Source organism: Myotis nattereri (assembly GCF_964212035.1).
Source record: "Myotis nattereri genome assembly, chromosome: 3".
NCBI classification, from domain to species: domain Eukaryota; kingdom Metazoa; phylum Chordata; class Mammalia; order Chiroptera; family Vespertilionidae; genus Myotis; species Myotis nattereri.
In genome coordinates this window covers 5324225-5341170 of record NC_138077.1, presented here as the reverse complement: position 1 = coordinate 5341170, position 16946 = coordinate 5324225, and the positions used below count along the sequence as shown (strand labels likewise).

Genomic DNA, 16946 nt, shown 5'->3' with positions numbered 1-16946 from the left:
ATCTAATGAAATTAAACCTATTTCCAGTCCCATATTTACACTTAATTTCATAGAAATTTTTTATTGGGTATATAATTAATAAATACCACAAAATGAAAATAGTTGTCTCAGTTAAGATTACTTTATGTAAAAGGTGTTGACCATTTCAGTGTAATGAAAGGATTTCAATTTTGAATTTATAATTTATTGTGGTTGGGTTAATTTCTGTCAGTACCCTTCTCTGGTTTAGTATTTATTTTGAACATATATTTGCCTTTTTTTAAGTGCTCAGCCTAAACTTATTGTAACTGCATGAAATAAGATTTTGTTTAAATCTTAACATTCTTGTAAAATGCTCTCTAAAAGGTATGCAGAATTTTAATCACGGACAAATGTATTATCATTACCCTACTTATAATTTCAATCAGCTTTTAGAAATGATTTCTTTATAATTATGAAATCAAATTGAAGATCTTAATAGTAAAATTGACATTATTTTATTTAACAAAGGGGCTAGGACAAAGTGATACCAAAACCTTTTATTTTGTAATTCAGTCATTCTATAAAGCCAATTAACCCAGGAGTCTTAATGCAGTTTTAAAACATCACATTGGTAATCTTGTCTATTCTAGCTCACTAAAGTTTCCTAAGCTCTTGCAGGATAGGAATTGGGTCTTACTGTTTATATTTGTGTTCAAATTTTGCTTTGAAGTCCAGCCTTATATTTTGCAGTAATGTGTAAAACTGCTAAATATTGGTTTTATGTAAATGCTTTTGTTGATCAGTGTCTCCACATCCTAAAAGCAAGATGTTCCTAGGAACTTTCTGAGGTTTTATTGATTGTCTCAGGAGGCTCCCCCGACCCCAAATTAGTACTTAGTTCGGGATTATTTATGGACAGCATTCCAAAATGTAAGCAATGCCATGTCGTTTCAGCCCAACTGAATCGAGGTAAATGTGTTTTTAAAATGTTTCCATTGCAATTCCGGATATTTTCGCTGTTGTTTTAACTATGGCACAGTTGCCCTTTTTCCTCCTGCTTGGAATAGTGCTCTGTGAACTGTCTGCCAGCAAATTTGAAAGAACCAATTAAACACTTTGCTTGTAAGTGAAAGGCTGTTGAAAGCGGAAGCAAATTTTGTATTAGAAATGGCCACGTTTTTAAAAAGCAGCTCATATTTTTGCAGTCTCATAGTCTTTCACATCAGCTTGACGACCACCAGCTTTTGAAATGTGAATTCCTCCTGCAGAGTAAAGGCCTCATGTTTATACCACCCGGAGCGCTGTGTTCCTTCCTGCCCTCCCGCCCGCCTTCCCTGCCCACCATCCCGGGCGGGGAGCGCGCGGAGGAGCCGGGCGACTCATCACCAACGCTCGCCCTGTCCCTCCGGAGGGAGGAGGGAGGCAGAGGGACCCACAGCCACAGCCTGGGATGAGGGCTGGCGCCTACCCTTCCCCAGCCGGCTACCTGTCCGCACAGGAGTCCCCGCCCCGCGCCCCCTCTGGTCGCAGCCTCCCAGGCCTCCCCGCCCAGCTCAGGCGGAGGGAAAAGCTCTAGTTTTGCGCGACCCCCCAGGGTCCCAGGGCGCGTGCGCGGAGGCGGCGCAGGGGGCGTGGCAGCGGGCGGCCGCACTTAGGGGCGGGGCTCGGAGGGCGCGGCTATGTGGTGGGGCGCGTGCGCGGGGGGCGGGGTTGGCGCAGGCGCAGTCCCGTGGCGCCGCAGTTAGGCGGGGCGGGTGGGAGGGATAGCATGGCGGCCACGTTCTTCGGAGAAGTGGTGAAGGCGCCGTGCCGAGCCGGGACGGAGGACGAGGAGGAAGAAGCCGAGGGGAGGACAGAGACGCCCGAGGACAGGGAGGTGCGGCGGCAGCTGGCGCGGAAGAGGTGAGGTCCTGGCTCCGGGAGCGGGCGGCGCGCGCGGGCCTGCGGCCGTGGGTCCCTCCCCCGGGCGCGCGGGACCTCGGTGGTTGCGCTGCCCAGGGCCTCGGGAAGGCCCCGGTGGTCCGGCTGCTCCAGCCGCAGGGCGGCGGGCCCGCTGCGGTCTCCGTGGGCGGTGGGACTCACGTGTCCTTGAAAGCGCCGGCCCGCTCGCCTCCCCGCAGCACTGGCTCAGGGGCTTCCTGCCCACTCGTCACCTCTTCCCGGCGGCGGGGCTGCCCCTTCGCGCCCCAAGTTTGCCCTGTATCTGGGTCACGGACACAACACAGCTCCCTTACAACTGTCTTCTCCGCCCCACGCCTCAGTTAGCATTGCGGGCCAGCGGCAGGTGCGTGTCTTGTTCCCAAACACACACACGTGGGAGAAATTGGCGAGAGGGAGGCTCGGCCACCTTCCTCTCCCTCCACCCGCAAGCAGGTCGCCGTGACCGTGCCTTTCACCGGGCGTGTTTCGGAATGCATCTCTGACGCCTCAGGCGTTTGCTTCTATGCTGCTACCCGCCCCCTGACAACACGAATAGTTTGTGATCCGTTGTCTCAGACGTGACATTTTCCGGGGCGTTTGCGTACATCAGGGTCCTCCCGCCTTGTCTCTCCAGCTTGCTGTCAGGGGGAGCAGCCGCCCTCCCTCTCCCTGCGCGCGGCTGGGTGTCCTGGGTGTCCCATAGGCTGTCCCACGCCCCGGGGGTGTCCGATGCTTCCTGTTGTGCCCTTTAAGACGTCGTATTTGTCGCCTGCACTTCCCGGAAGTGGAAGTTCCTGCTGGAGGCTGGGTCAGGTTCTGGTTGAAGGTTTTGCCGGCAAGAAAGCGTGGAAGGTGGTGGGTGGTGCCCTGCTTTTAGGGGGGCCGAGGGCAGTGGGGGAACAGCCTGATCTCTGGGGTCAAGTTCTCCGGGAACTTGGTGTGGGATGGTTTTCTCTGTTGTCATCACCCGATTCCATTGTTTGCTGAGGCTTATAATTATGTTCTTTATAAAACCAAAACAGGTGTGTTGCTTCATACAAAAGTCATACTTCTAGTAAGTGGTTTTTTAAAAAAATATATTTTTATTGACTTTAGAGAGGAAGGAAGAGGGAGAGAGAGTTAGAAACATCAGTGATGAGAGAGAATCACTGATCGGCTGCCTCCTGCACGCCCCGCGCTGGGGATCGAGCCTGCAACCCGGGCCTGTGCCCTGACCGGGAATCGAACCTGGGACCCTTCAGTCCACAGGCCGCCCGTGGAGCCAAACCGGCTAGGGCTCGTGTTTTTTAATCATAATAAGGCACTCTTTATATGTAAGCTACTTTAGTTTCGTCTTTTGTTTCTTGTGTTAGGGAGGTGCGGCTCTTTCGAAGACAAACAAAAACATCTTTGGAAGTTTCTCTGCTGGAAAAATATCCCTGCTCCAAGTTTATAATTGCTGTTGGAAACAATGCAGTAGGTGAGTGGAAATGCATTAGACTAGACGTTTTGTTGAAAGAATAAAAGCTCAACTTACTGATTTATTTTTATCAGAAAAGATTTCAAATGTTTGTTATTTTTTAAGAAAAACTCCTAAGAGAATAACTTGTATTCAAGTAAAAGCTGCCATTCATGTGGCACTGTCTTTTTGATAAGCTTAAAAAATATGATTAAAAGGAAATGTTCTTGGCTTTAGGGACTTAAAAACTCAAGGAATTGGTTCCAGTGTGTTCAGGTCCCTAGGATTCCATAAGTTCCAGGGCCTGCTTTGACCAGACCTGGAGGGGCGGAGGGGACATGTGTATATGACCCCCTTGTAGCAGTGGTTCTTAAATAAATGCTTTTCAGTTAACAGGCTCCTTTAAGAACATAATGAGAACTCTAGAAATAACAGTAATCACTAACATTTTGAGTACTTAAGTTCTAAGGTCTTTACATAAATGAATCCATTTGAGAAGTTAAAGTTAGAGCAGTGCAGGGTGCAGCTAGGACAGTATGCATGTGCATGTGCAAACCTGTATAATTTTAGGGGCTTCTTTGGCTCAAGGAGAGCACTCGGGATTCCAGTCCAGATCTTTGTCCTATAAGTTAGCCCTAGTGTTCGCAGAGCAAGTACAAGGTAAACAACTGCCGACTCATTTATGTTAAAGTTCTACTGGCTACAACTTTCCAGGTAAGTGTTGCCTGTGAGAGCACAGTAAAGTGGGTCAGTAACCCTTTTCAGCTCCTGGCGCTGACCCCATCTGTGCTCAGGGCACGGCCTTTTCCTTCTTACGGCCTTAGTTTCCTTTTCTGCTAAATGCTAGGGTCAAGTTGGTGGCCTAGAATGGCCCCTTTAGCTCTAAAATTCTAGAGTAACTTGAATGAATTTATTTTTTATTGACTAGAAAATGCAACCTGCAGAGCCAAATACTAACTCCTGTGAATTGTTTTTACAGCATTTTTGTCGTCATTTGTTATGAATTCAGGAGTCTGGGAAGAAGTCGGTTGTGCTAAACTCTGGAATGAATGGTGCAGAACAACGGACACTGCACATTTATCCCCCGCAGAAGCCTTTTGCGTGTTTTATCATCTAAAGTCAAACCCCTCGGTATGTGGGACTGACTAACCTGGTGTGTTTAAGAAGTTGTGTGTAGCCTGAGAGCGTCGGTTGTGTGTAGCCTGAGAGCGTCGGACTGCGGACTGAAGGTTTCCGTTCCAGCCAAGGGCCTGTACCTGGTTGCAGGGCTTGTGTGGGAGGCACCCAATCCACGTCTCTCTCTGTCTCTCTCCCTCCCTTCCACTCTCTCTCTCTAAAAAAAAAAAAAAATCAATGGAAAGATATCCTTGGGTGAGGACTGACAACAGCAAGAAAGTAGTATTTGTGCAGGCATCATTTATGTAATGTTCATTTGAATTCCATGTTCCTCTGTGTCTGCTTTGGGCTGAGGTAGGGTAGTAACCACTTTGTTGTTTATACACTGTTGGTAAAGTTCTTAGGAAATTCTGATATAACTTTGTTAGAAACAAACCATAAACATTAGGTATTTAAGTGTTGCCTTCAATGAAAAGATTACTTCAGTTGGCGACTCCAGACGTGCAAATATGTCCATCTGTCAAAGCCGGGAGTTCTGCTTTGTTGCTGTGTAGGCCAATATTTAGCCAGTGCCTGGTACATGCTGGAAACTCAGCCAGTGTCTGCTGAACAGATGAGTGCTTTATGCATACTAAATACAGTTCTGGTGACACCATGCTTTCATCCTAACCTAATTTGTCCTGATTTTTAAGTCAGAAAAGACATTCTGTAGCCGATGTTGAGTGATTTCTTTGGATTGTATTTGTCCTAATTCTACTCTTACATTCATTTAGAGAACTCAGTGTGCTGGGGGCAGTTTGGGAGACAAGCCAGGGAGGTGAGGTGGCCACACAGGTGATGTCTGCCCATCTGCTTGTCTGTCAGAGTTCCACCACCCACCCCCGACACTTGAACAAAGTCAGGGGCAGGGATTCAGACATTGGAAGAAGTCAGTAATTCCGTAATATTATAATGTTGCTTATTTCACATGGTAAGGACCAAGTGTTAGCCCCCCCAAAACTGTAGAATTAAATTTCATAATACAGTTTGTTTCTATAGCATGCACTCCAAAGTTACTGAAATTTCGTAAGGATTTTTATAAAATATTCAGTGTTTATAGGAAACTAGAGGCCTGGTGCACAGATTCCTGCACTGGTGTGGTCCCTCGGCCTGGCCTGTGGGGATCAGGCTGAAACCGGCTCTCTGACATCCCCCAAGGGGTCCCGGATTGCCAGAGGGCGCAGGCCAGGCCGAGGGATCCCACCGGTGCACAATTGGGGGCAGGGAGGGACTGTGGGAGGGCTCCAGGGCATGTCTGGCCCGTCTTGCCCAGTCCTGATCAGCCAGACCCCAGCAGCAAGCTAACCTACTGGTCGGAGCATCTGCCCCCTGGTGGTCAGGGCGTGTCATAGTGACAGGTCGAATGAACGGTCGGACACAGCATATTAGGCTTGTATTACATAGGATTACTCAGGAAGCTAAGCATCAGGAAACTTTATCTGATCCTTAGTGGAAAAGTTTCACTTTAGAATAGACAGTGATGGTCAAGTAGGAGAAATTTCTGTTACTGCGTCTAGTTTTACCATTTATTGGTTAGATATCTCTTGATTATTTAGAACTTACGTGTACAGGCAGCTAAATATATATCCAGTCATTTCGTTCTCCCCTATCTTGGGGTCCCTATTCCCCTCTTGTACTTGCTTTGTGCAGTTAGCATATCTGGCAATATTTTAAGAGATGATACGGTTGATTTCTGTGGATAGTATTGTTCTGTGAGGTTTTATAACCAGGAATCTCGTCCTTTCATGGCCTTGTGGCAGGTTATCTCACTGGAGCTTATGGTCTGCAGCTGGGTTTCTAAACTAACACCGTCCTCACAGGCATTAGCCGCGCTTCGGGATATCGGTGGGCTGAGGTCCTGTCAGGCCGCAGGTGTTTGCTCTGCTGGACCTACTGTTGAGTTGGGCTTACATGCCACTGAGGACTGATTTGAGTCTGGCCTTCACAGGGGGCCCACAGGGGCAGCAGGGCTGGTACCTCCCTGTGTTTAAGGGTTCTGGGGGTCTTCACTGGGAGCATCTGCAGTACCTCATATGCTGCCGCCCAGTCAGTGTGCATTTTGTTCCGATATTAATCAACAGTAGTAGATTGACTCTTAAATTTAAAATTGTAAAGCAAAATAAGCCGTTAGCAAATTGAGAAAAATCGGTGTTATCTAAGTGTTGCGTTAGGATATTCACGATATGTATCTGGTGACAGTCGGGGGTGCACATAACATTTATTTGACTCCAAAACTTGGGATTTGGTTTTTCAGGTTTTCCTTTGCCAGTGCAGTTGCTACGTTGCTGAAGATCAGCAGTATCAGTGGCTGGAAAAGGTGAGCGATGCCATTAGGTAAGGGTTTAGTGTCTTCACACGTAACCCACATAGTCAGATATTGAGGTGGGGAACATGTTTGGGTTTTTCCCTTAAAATATTGTAGTAAGTTGTTAAGAGAATGTAAAGAATAAAAGGACTTACTTAACAAACATAATTAGCATTGTGCTAAAGATTGTAGGTCGCAGAGGCATAAAACTAATTGAATTCTTCCCATCCACATTATTATTTTGTTTGACAGAAACAAAAGCTACAGGCAAGAAACAGAACAGGACACGGCCACGGGTGAAAGCTGGCAATGCTCGGGGCGGGAGGCAGGGGGCTGGCACTCAGCTGCCACTCACTCCAGACCCCAGAATATTATACCCATTGTTCTTAGCATTATGATGGATTGATTGAGGCTTCATTTTGTGGGAAAGTTGTGCACATAGTATGTGCCCAATAATACAGATTTTTCAGTGAATAATTTAACTCAGCTAGGAATTTTAGAGAATAATCATAATTTGGGCGGTTACATATTATTATTAATATTTTTATTGATTTCAGAGAGGAAGGGAGAGGGAAAGAGAGATGGAAACATCAGTGATGAGAGAGAATCATTGATCTCCTGCCTCCTGCATGCCCCACACTGGGAATTGAGCCCACAACCCAGGCATGTACCCTTGGCCAGAATCGAACCTGGGACCCCCAGTCCACAGGCTGACCCTCTATCCACTGAGCCAAACCAGCTAGGGCTTACATATTATTTTTAAATGAAATCGACATATGATGTGTATTTTAGCAACAGTTCAGATTACATCTTAGGTATATTTTTGTATAGGCATTACACTTTAATTAGAAATAAGAAATTGGATGTATTCTCATTTTAAACTTAGATTGGCATACTTAGGAACATTTATTAAAAGTTATTAAATGCATTTTAGAAGGTCTGTGAACCTTTGATAATTATATACATGATTTTATGTTCATGCACTTTTTTTTTTTTTTTAAATATATTTTATTGATTTTTTACAGAGAGAAAGGGAGAGAGATAGAGAGTTAGAAACATCGATGAGAGAGAAACATCGACCAGCTGCCTCCTGCACATCTCCCACTGGGGATATGCCCGCAACCCATGTACATGCCCTTGACCGGAATCGAACCTGGGACCTTTCAGTCCGCAGGCCGACGCTCCATCCACTGAGCCAAACCGGTTTCGGCTATGTTCATGCACTTTTGTGTATTTTTTAGGGAGAGGTTTTATTAGATCTCAGAAGGTTAGGAAACTACTGTAATAATTGGTATTTTTACTTTATATAGGATAATTATTATGTAAAAATATTTTATTGTTTTGTACTATGGAACTACTTTCCCAGACTTAAAAAAAAGGTAAAATTATGCATTTCCAAAACAAAATTTTTAATCACTATTTTTTCCCCCTAGGGACACTCTTTGGGTCCCTTTGCTGTTTGGTTCATGTGAGCCACGTAATGCTGGTAATCACACAGTCTGACAGTGCTAAGTGGTGGAGATTCAGACTATATAACAGGTGTTATAGAGAGGCTGTCAATTAGGCCTCGTGAGCCTGTGATGTCTTAAAGGGGACATACCTGGTAACAAATGTATATAGTGTAAACGTGTTTGGTTTATGTACAAAGCTGTGTGATATAATGAAATTAATCTTGCAGATCATTTATGACATAATATAAAATCTTCACTTTTATTGTTATTATTTGAAATAGCAATTTCTTCTCTTCATAAAATATTTTCAAACAAGGTTCTGTGACCTAAAATCTTTTTTCTGTAAAAAATTGCTGCTTTCTTTGTTTATATTATCATAGATAAAAGCTGAAAGAATTCGTGGAAATCCATCAGACACAAACGTAGAAGGACATGGAGGTTAGAGCGATGGAAACTCGCCTACATTGTGCTATATAGTAGTCCTCCCCTTATCTGCAGGGGATGTTTCCAGACCCCAGTGGATGCCTGAAACTGCAGATAGTACCAGGCCCTATATGCACTATGTTTTTTCCTATACATATACACCTATGATAAAGTTTATAAATTCAGCACAGTGAGAGGTTAACAACTAATAATAAAGCAGAGTGATTGAGACAGTAATTGAACACAAGCACAGCCATACCTCGGTAGACGATCTGATAATGCGATGGCTGCTAAGTGACAGGTGTAGTGTACACAGTGTGAGACTGGACAAGGCAGTGATTCACGTTCCAGGCTGGATGGAGCGGGATGGCATGGGATTTCATCATGCTTCTCAGAACGCACCTAATTTAAAACTTGTGAATTGTTTATTTCTGTAACTTTCCATTTAATATTTTCAGAATGTGGTTGATCACGGGTAACCAAAACCATGGAAAGCAAAATCCAAAAGCAAAACTACGGATAAGGGGGGACTACTTAAAATTCTTTTACATTCACTTAAAAGTGATTTTTAAGAAGATTCATTTGCTGGCGTCATGGGTGGGTAGGAACGGGAGTGAAGTGACTGCCGATAGGGTTCACAGTCGAGCGACTTGTTTACTCTGGACGATGTTCTGGCTGTCGGAATGGCTGCTCTGGCATCTTTGTTCCTGACCTCATTTCCTTAGGTAGTAGAGCTGTCCTAGTTCACAGGTGAGCAAAGTGACTTGAAGGTCACTTAACTAGAAAGTGACAAACCAAGGTCAAATCTAGGTGAGGGGAAAGGAAAGTGTGTGTTCTATTTTTCCATGGACACTTCTACTCCTGCAAGGCCTGACATTACTGTGAGTGGTGGTAGATAAAGACCTGGGGAAATGTTTCTATTCTGTAACAAAGTTTTATATACATATATGTATACACACACACACACATATCCAATAATATTTTGAAATACTATTTTGATTTTCAAATAATTAATTTGAAATCCATTATGTGTTAGGTTTTTGGCTCTTGTCCAAAGAAGAATATGCAAGTAACTATTCTCACCTGTCGACACGTTACTGACTATAAGACTTCAGAATCTACCAGCAGCCTTCATTCTCCTTTCCTGAAAGCCCTAAAAACACAGAATTCCAAAGAGCCTCCATGCTGCTCACTGCTGGAACAACCCAACATCGTACACGACCTCCCTGCAGCAGGTGGTATTAAAGTTCGTAACCTTTATGTTACATCTTGGTATTGCATTATTGGTAGTAATTCCTTTGAGTGTGAGATCTTTCTGAGGTAGTTTGTTAGTGATGATTAATAATGCATTGCTGTTTAACCTCAGTATCTGTAGTTGCCAGTACATCCTGTTTGGTTTGAGTTTTAAAATTTTCTACACACAGTTACATGAGAACAGCTCCGAGTTCTTAACTGTTGCCTTTCAGAGCTGCTCTGTTTCTTGGTCTTCGGTAATTCATGTGAGCCAATGTTAGATATAAATTGTCGGTATATGAAAAGTTGGTAAAGTGTGTTTTAATTATCAAAATAATAGTTTCAAATATTGAATCTTGATAATTTTAATATTTTTGTTCCTGTTATTACTATATCAAAATTAGATTGTCACTTTTCAGTAGTAAATGTTACTATATACAGTTAGTTGTTATCCTATATAATAAAAGGCTAATTCACTATGACGCATACTGGGGCTGCCAACCAGCCTGATCCGGCCCCGATTGGCCTCCACACCAATCTCCTGTGGCCCCTCCCCCTGGCTAGCCCCACCCCCAGTTGCCTCTCCAACCCGATTCGGGGTGGGGCTGGCTGGCCGGCCGGCCAACCGCTTGCGGCCTCACCCGCTGGCCGGGCCCCCCCAACTGGCAGGAGCCCCTGGCTGCCGGGTCCCCCAATAGGTCTCGCTGGCCAGGCCAAGGGACCCCACCCACGCACGAATTCGTGCACCAGGCCTCTAGTTAACAAAAGGGTTTTCTTTCCTCTAAATGTTAAGTTTATTAGAATAAATGGCTCAAAGTTTTATGCTTCATATATATATATATATTTTAAAAATATATTTTATTGATTTTTTACAGAGAGGAAGGGAGAGGGATAGAGAGTTAGAAACATCGATGAGAGAGAAACATCGATCAGCTGCCTCCTGCACACTCCCCACTGGGGATGTGCCCGCAACCAAGGTACATGCCCTTGACTGGAATCGAACCTGGGACCCTTCAGTCTGCAGGCTGACGCTCTGTCCACTGAGCCAAACCAGTTAGGGCTATGCTACATATATTTATTGTTTACATTTAATTTACTTTGTTTAGGATAGTCAGCAAAATTTTAATCTTGTAGCTACTTAGAATGTGTTTCAGCAGTATGTTCAGGAAATGCAAATAAACAATATTCGCCTATCTGTGCACCTGAAACTAATACAAAATACTATTGAATGTAAACTGTAACTGAAAATTAAATTTAAAAAATCAATATATGCAGAAGCAGGAGAATACTTCGGAAAATAATTGGCTTTGGAAAAAATATGCATTATAATTAGTTCAAAATGGCAGTAAATGCTTTGATTAAAAGAGGCAACAGAAACAACTATTTTTAAAGGCTTTATTTAGAGATGTTTAACTTAAAAATACTATAATAGGAAACTTAAGTGTTTTTCCTTTCTTGATTATTCAGTTCTGAGCTACTGTCAAGTATGGAAAATCCCTGCCGTTCTGTACTTGTGTTACACTGACGTGATGAAATTAGACCTCGTTACAGCGGAGGCTTTTAAGCCTGTGCTTTCTTCCAGAAGCTTGAAAGGTTTGGTTAAGGTAAGACTTTCTTTAACTCATTGACTTTAGTAGCTGACTTACTATCATGAACAGGCATAATAACAAACGTAAATGTGTGGTGTCAACTCATAACTTAAGTAGCACTTTGAGATCCTTTTTTCTCAAAGCTTCCTAACCTGGCGGTTGGGATTTGATTGGCACCTTCTCTTGTAGATATCCCCCTGTAACTTGAGTGTCTTGTTCGTGTGGCTAGACCAGTGCCAGGCGCTTAAATCCCAGGTGGCTGTGTAGAAAGATGGTTTTACTATTCGAGAAGTTTCTTTAATTAATTTGGAAGGTTGTTAAATTTTGAGAAGGCATTTGATTAATTTAGAATGAATTAATTTGGAAGGCGGTAGTTTTTAAGGAGGCATATGTATCAGATTATAACATTTATTCACCTAAATTTGTGTGGGACTAGATGTGTGAAGATGAGGTAAACCTGTTCCCTGCTTTCAGTTTGTATACATACCTGTGGGCTCTTCCCCAGAAAAATACCTATGGAACATATACACAGAGAGTCCTGCCTGCAATTTCAGGTAGTTTAGGAACTCCCCTCCTCTTCCTAAGAGATTTGCTGAGAATCCATGGACTCCCAATTTGAAAACAGCTTCCTTAAAGGGATGGGGGTGTAACAACATTGTTCCACAGCCCTGTTTTGTTCAGAATGGTCATTCGTGCCAAGGCAGCTTTTCTGGTGTGTTGGTGTTAGCTCATCTCACAGGTCTCATCATTAGCTTGCTTCCTAGTGCATCCATTTTTTGTGTGGAAACAGGCCATGTTTTTTCATTTTGGTGTTCCCAGTTTGTCACAAGCAAGGCATGTAGAAGATGGCCCTCAATAACCGTTTGTTGAATTAATAAGAGTAAAACTAAGACTTAAGTATAATTGAGGCACTGTCAGTGTTCCGTTTCCGTGGATGGCAGGGCCGACTTTTTGCGTTATTCTCCATTTCATGTCAGGGACTTGAACATTGGTGGCCTGGGAGGTCCTGGAACCAATCCCCTGCAGATACTGAGGGACCACTGTGCGTCTTCCAGATCCGTTAGAGGAATGGGCACTCTTTCTGACAAATTGAGCTACCGTATATATGGCATCTCTTTCGGACTGTGTGCTCACAGTTTCGTGTGCTTCTTGGTGAACTGATTGGCTCTTCCCAGGCTGGGCTGTTCTGTATGTATTGTGGTACGGTGCTCAGCGCACAGGCACTCCAGAACTTTGGACTTGTTCTGTAAATCATGTGTCATGCAGTGTTTAGGTCAGCTTTTAGGTTTTAAAATATTCTTTGAAAAGGAAATTTATTTATTTTTAAATATTTTTTTTTTATTGATTTTAGAGAGGAAGGGAGAGGGATAGAGAGATAGAAACATCAATGATGAGAGAGAATCATTGATTGGCTGCCTCCTGCACGCCCCCCACTGGGGATCGAGCCTGCAACCCAGGCATGTGCCCCTGGCTGGAATTGAACCTGGGACCCTTCAGTCCGCAGGCCGACGCTCTATCCACTGAGCCAAACCAGCTAGGGCTGAAAAGGAAATTTAAATAACTTTTTAAACCTTTTTAGTTCTGCATTAAAGATAAAGATTTGTGGGAGAGAGAGTGAGCCAGGTGGCTGTTTTGAAGGTAATTTCTTAGTGACCACATATAGTCATCCCGAATTCATAAAATTGGTATATATAGTCATCCTGAATTCATAATCTCGTTGATCTAAAAGTGCTACTTGGTCCACATACTGGATTCTCTTGCGTGCCTACTGTGAGGACCCCACAGTGCTAGGTGGTACACCCCAGTAGGGCCTTTGGTTTCTTAGGTATTTCATGCCAGGCCAACAGTGGGCATTATGTGTGCCAGGCAAGGGGAAGAGTAGGTCATTTGGAGAGGCTGCACCAGGGATGTGGCACTTCAGCTGGGTTTGAAAGGTGAGTGAGTCCTAGCGCACAGGGCAGCAGTGTGAGCCCAGAGTGGGCAAGCTCAGAGCATTGAGGATAATGGTGTCAGCGAGGTATTGGGCTGCAGAGGGAAGTCAGCTCATGGGGGGAGATGGGCCAAGCTAGAGCGTTGTGTCTGCGTAAGGGCTTTAGGCGGCCTGCGGAGGTCAGGGATTCCTCTGAGTTTTGAGTGACAGGAGGACACCCTTAGATGTGTGACTCACTTGCCTTTTGTTTGAAAGGAGGTGAATGGCAGCACCCTTTCCAGTTGGGCGCCGGTGCAGGGATTGGGGTTGCATGTCGCTTCTAACTGAATTCTCAGCCTCACTGTGTAACATCTTTATTCTCTCCTTTCAGAATATTCCCCAGAGCACAGAGATACTGAAGAAATTGGTGATGACGAATGAGATTCAGAGTAACATTTACACGTGATTCCAGATGGTTTTGTCACCTGTGTCACCTGTCCATTCCTTGGGGGCAGCAGCAGCACTGTTTCATAGGTTCCTTTTTTTCAAGAAGTATTTTGAGGGTATTAAAAACAGAATAAACTTATTTTAAATTCATTGTAGTTATAGTTGTTTTTTGTGGTGGTGCTGTTCACGGCTGAAATAAGCCAGTTGGTTTTTTTATCCACTAGGTGGGAGTATTGTTTTATTTGAGTGTTTTGAGGTAATATAGTTGTTTTTAAAAAGCCACGGGTTGTATTAATATGGCAAAGTATAGTTAATTTGGTGCAGAAATTCTCTGTGATATCTGAAAGTTGATGGTCTGTTGGTGATTTCTAATATATGGAAAGTTTTTCATAGGAAATTTTATGAGTTCTACAGTTTTGGGTTTTTTTTGTTCTTTGGGTAAAAATTGATAAGGTAACAAAGTTATATATTTGCTCAAAATGAAACAGTAAGACAGTTGCATTTATTTCATCACTTCAGTAATACTTGACAGGCAGCCTCTTCACCCACTTTCTTAGGGCTCTTGTGCAAGGTTAACTGTGTTGGTATAATCAGCATTAATGGGGTGTTCTCATTAGAATGTGACTTGAGTCACGAACTCCTAGTAGTCATACTACTTCCCCAAACCACAAACTCAAGTGCATTAGTGAAAATAAGTTTTAAAATGGAGTTTAGAAATGTTTCTTACTCTTTTTCTTCCTTTTTAGGTATTGAATCATTTATATATTAGAGGCCCGTGCACCGGTGGGGTCCCTCAGCCTGGCCTGCGCCCTCTCACAATCTGGGACCTGTTGGGGGATGTCGGACTGCTGGTTTTGGCCTGATCCCCACAGGCCAGACCGAGGGACCCCACTGGTGTGTGAATCCGTACACCGGGCCTCTGATATGCATATAAGATCTTTAGTTAATCTCTTCCCGCCCGCCCCGCTTTCCTCTTCCCTCTGAGATTCATCAGTCTGTTCCATGTTTCCATGCCTATATGTTGAGCATCTGCCCCCTGGTGGTCAGTGTGCATCATAGCTACCGGTCGGCCGGTCGCTTAAGCTTTTATATATATAGATAGCTTTATACCTCCTACCCATTTATACCTTCTAGATTCAGTTTATTTACTGTCGTTGGTAGTGGTTGGAGGTGGGGTGGGAGAGACTGTTTGCTCACTCCTTGAGTAAGCTTGGTTTCCTTCCAGTAGTGAAGTGCCGAAGTTTTGTGTTTAGCCCATGTATGAATACATCCTGGTAGAAATGGAAGTGTTTTCCTTGTTGCAGAAACAGTGTGCATCCATTTACAGACGTGTTTGTAGAGCCCGAAGGTGACATCAGTTGTGAGAATGAAAAGACAATTTTAAGGCCAAAGTATCCAGCAGATAAGAACAAACAATGACCTATCTTGCCCATCAGCTGTTACCGCCTAATGCCCGCATTTGACTTTGGAGACTTAAAGCAACCACCATCCATTCTCATGGTGCCGGTGGGTGGGTGTCCCTGCTAGTGTGTGCCGTGTGTAACTGCTCTGGCTCTGCATCTACAGGCACATGTCTGATGTGACCTGGCCATGGTCTGGCTGGTCCAGGATGCCCTGGCATGATTTGGCTGTCTTCCACGTGTCATTGTTCCCTCAGCAGGTCTGCCCAGGCATTTCTCACGGTTGCAGAGGAGCAAAAGGGAACAACCTGGCTGGGGTGGCTCAGTGGTTGAGCATCGACCTATGAACCAGGAGGTCATGGGTTGATTCCTGGTCAGAGCACATGCCTGGGTTGCTGGCTCGATCCCCAGTGCAGGAGGCAGCTGATCAATGAATGATTCTCATCATTGATGTTTCTCTCTCCCTCTCTCTCTCTCCTTTCCTCTCTGAAATCAATAAAAATATATATTTAAAAAATAAAGAAAATGATTTTTTTTTAGTTCATAGTGTAGCTTTGCAGCAAACAAACAGGCAAATTACTACATGATTTGAGGTTTAGGACACAAACTTGTAAAAATTAGTTTGGTATGCAGCCAAGTTACGCAACACACAAAAGCCAACTGTCTAACAGTTTTGCTCCTGTTATTCTTGACAGAGGCCTGGAAAGAGCCTATTTTACAAACCACGACACCAAGGCCACGGTGATTGAGTAGGGCAGGTCGGACCCTGGCAGTGCCGCACCGCGCTCTGCTCTTCCTGCCCGGCCGGGGCTGCAGTGCGGCTTCCAGGCCTCAAGGCCGGAACCACCTGGGAGACTGGGCTCAGCCCTGCAGGGAGGGAGGGTCCAGAAGACCAGCTCTGCATCCCCCATCACAGCCGGTGGACCTGGGGGTGACCGGCAGCCTGTGGCCAGGCCACACTGACATGGGGCCAGGCTGTTGATATATGGTGTTTCCAAGGGTGGCCGTGAGGCCCATCACAGGCTTCTGTGGAGGCTGAGCTCCGGCCCGGGCCTGGCTGTCCTGACACTCATCCCCTCCCTGAGTCCAGGTCTGCCAACCGAACGCGTGGGCACAGGCTGAGCAGAGCAAAGGGGGGCGCCTGACTCCAGGCCTGCTGGGAGGAACATGCGGGGCGTGCAGCCACACTCAGACATGGCAGCTGGCAATCTGCGGGGGCTGAGAGAAGACACTGAAATAGCAGCACTGGCCTCGGGGCTGGGCTCTGGATGGCAAAACGGGATTTGGAAGCTTGTCTTCTGGGAATAGCTCCTCCGACCGAGCCTGGTGAGGCCTCGCCAGCAGCTGCTGGGGCCAGGGCACCCATCCCAGGGCACCTCGGCCCGCAAGGCCTGGCCGCACAAACCCCACAGCCAACACTGGGTGCCAGCCGGCTCAGCCAAGACAAACCCGCGGCCAGGCTGGGTGTGGCTGGCTTCTGGGCTTGTCCCTGGAGCGGTTGGGTTTCTCTCTCTGATTCCAGGATGCCACCAACTTGCAGAGATTCTGGGCCTGCGCAGAGGCCCCCGACGCCCCGCCCGCCCTGCACAGGACGTGCACACCGAGGCGGTCCTGGGCCAGGCGGGGCTCCGGGCACCTCCAAGGCCTTCTCACGGCTGGACCCGGCGGGGTCTCCACGGGGTCAAGCGTGGGCCTTTGATGTTTATGGCAAAACC

The 16946-nt window shown here is 45.4% G+C and overlaps 1 protein-coding gene across 1 annotated transcript; it reads left to right on the top strand.

Annotated features, from left to right (window-relative positions):
• Positions 1-1710: 1710 nt before the first annotated feature.
• PSMG1 (proteasome assembly chaperone 1) lies at positions 1711-13981 on the top strand. Its single transcript, XM_081086955.1, has 7 exons — positions 1711-1863; positions 3234-3340; positions 4299-4450; positions 6729-6791; positions 9690-9888; positions 11354-11490; positions 13776-13981. The coding sequence occupies exons 1-7, from the start codon at positions 1730-1732 to the stop codon at positions 13848-13850; spliced, it is 867 nt and encodes a 288-aa protein (XP_080943081.1). The 5' UTR covers positions 1711-1729; the 3' UTR covers positions 13851-13981.
• The last annotated feature ends 2965 nt before the right edge of the window (positions 13982-16946 follow it).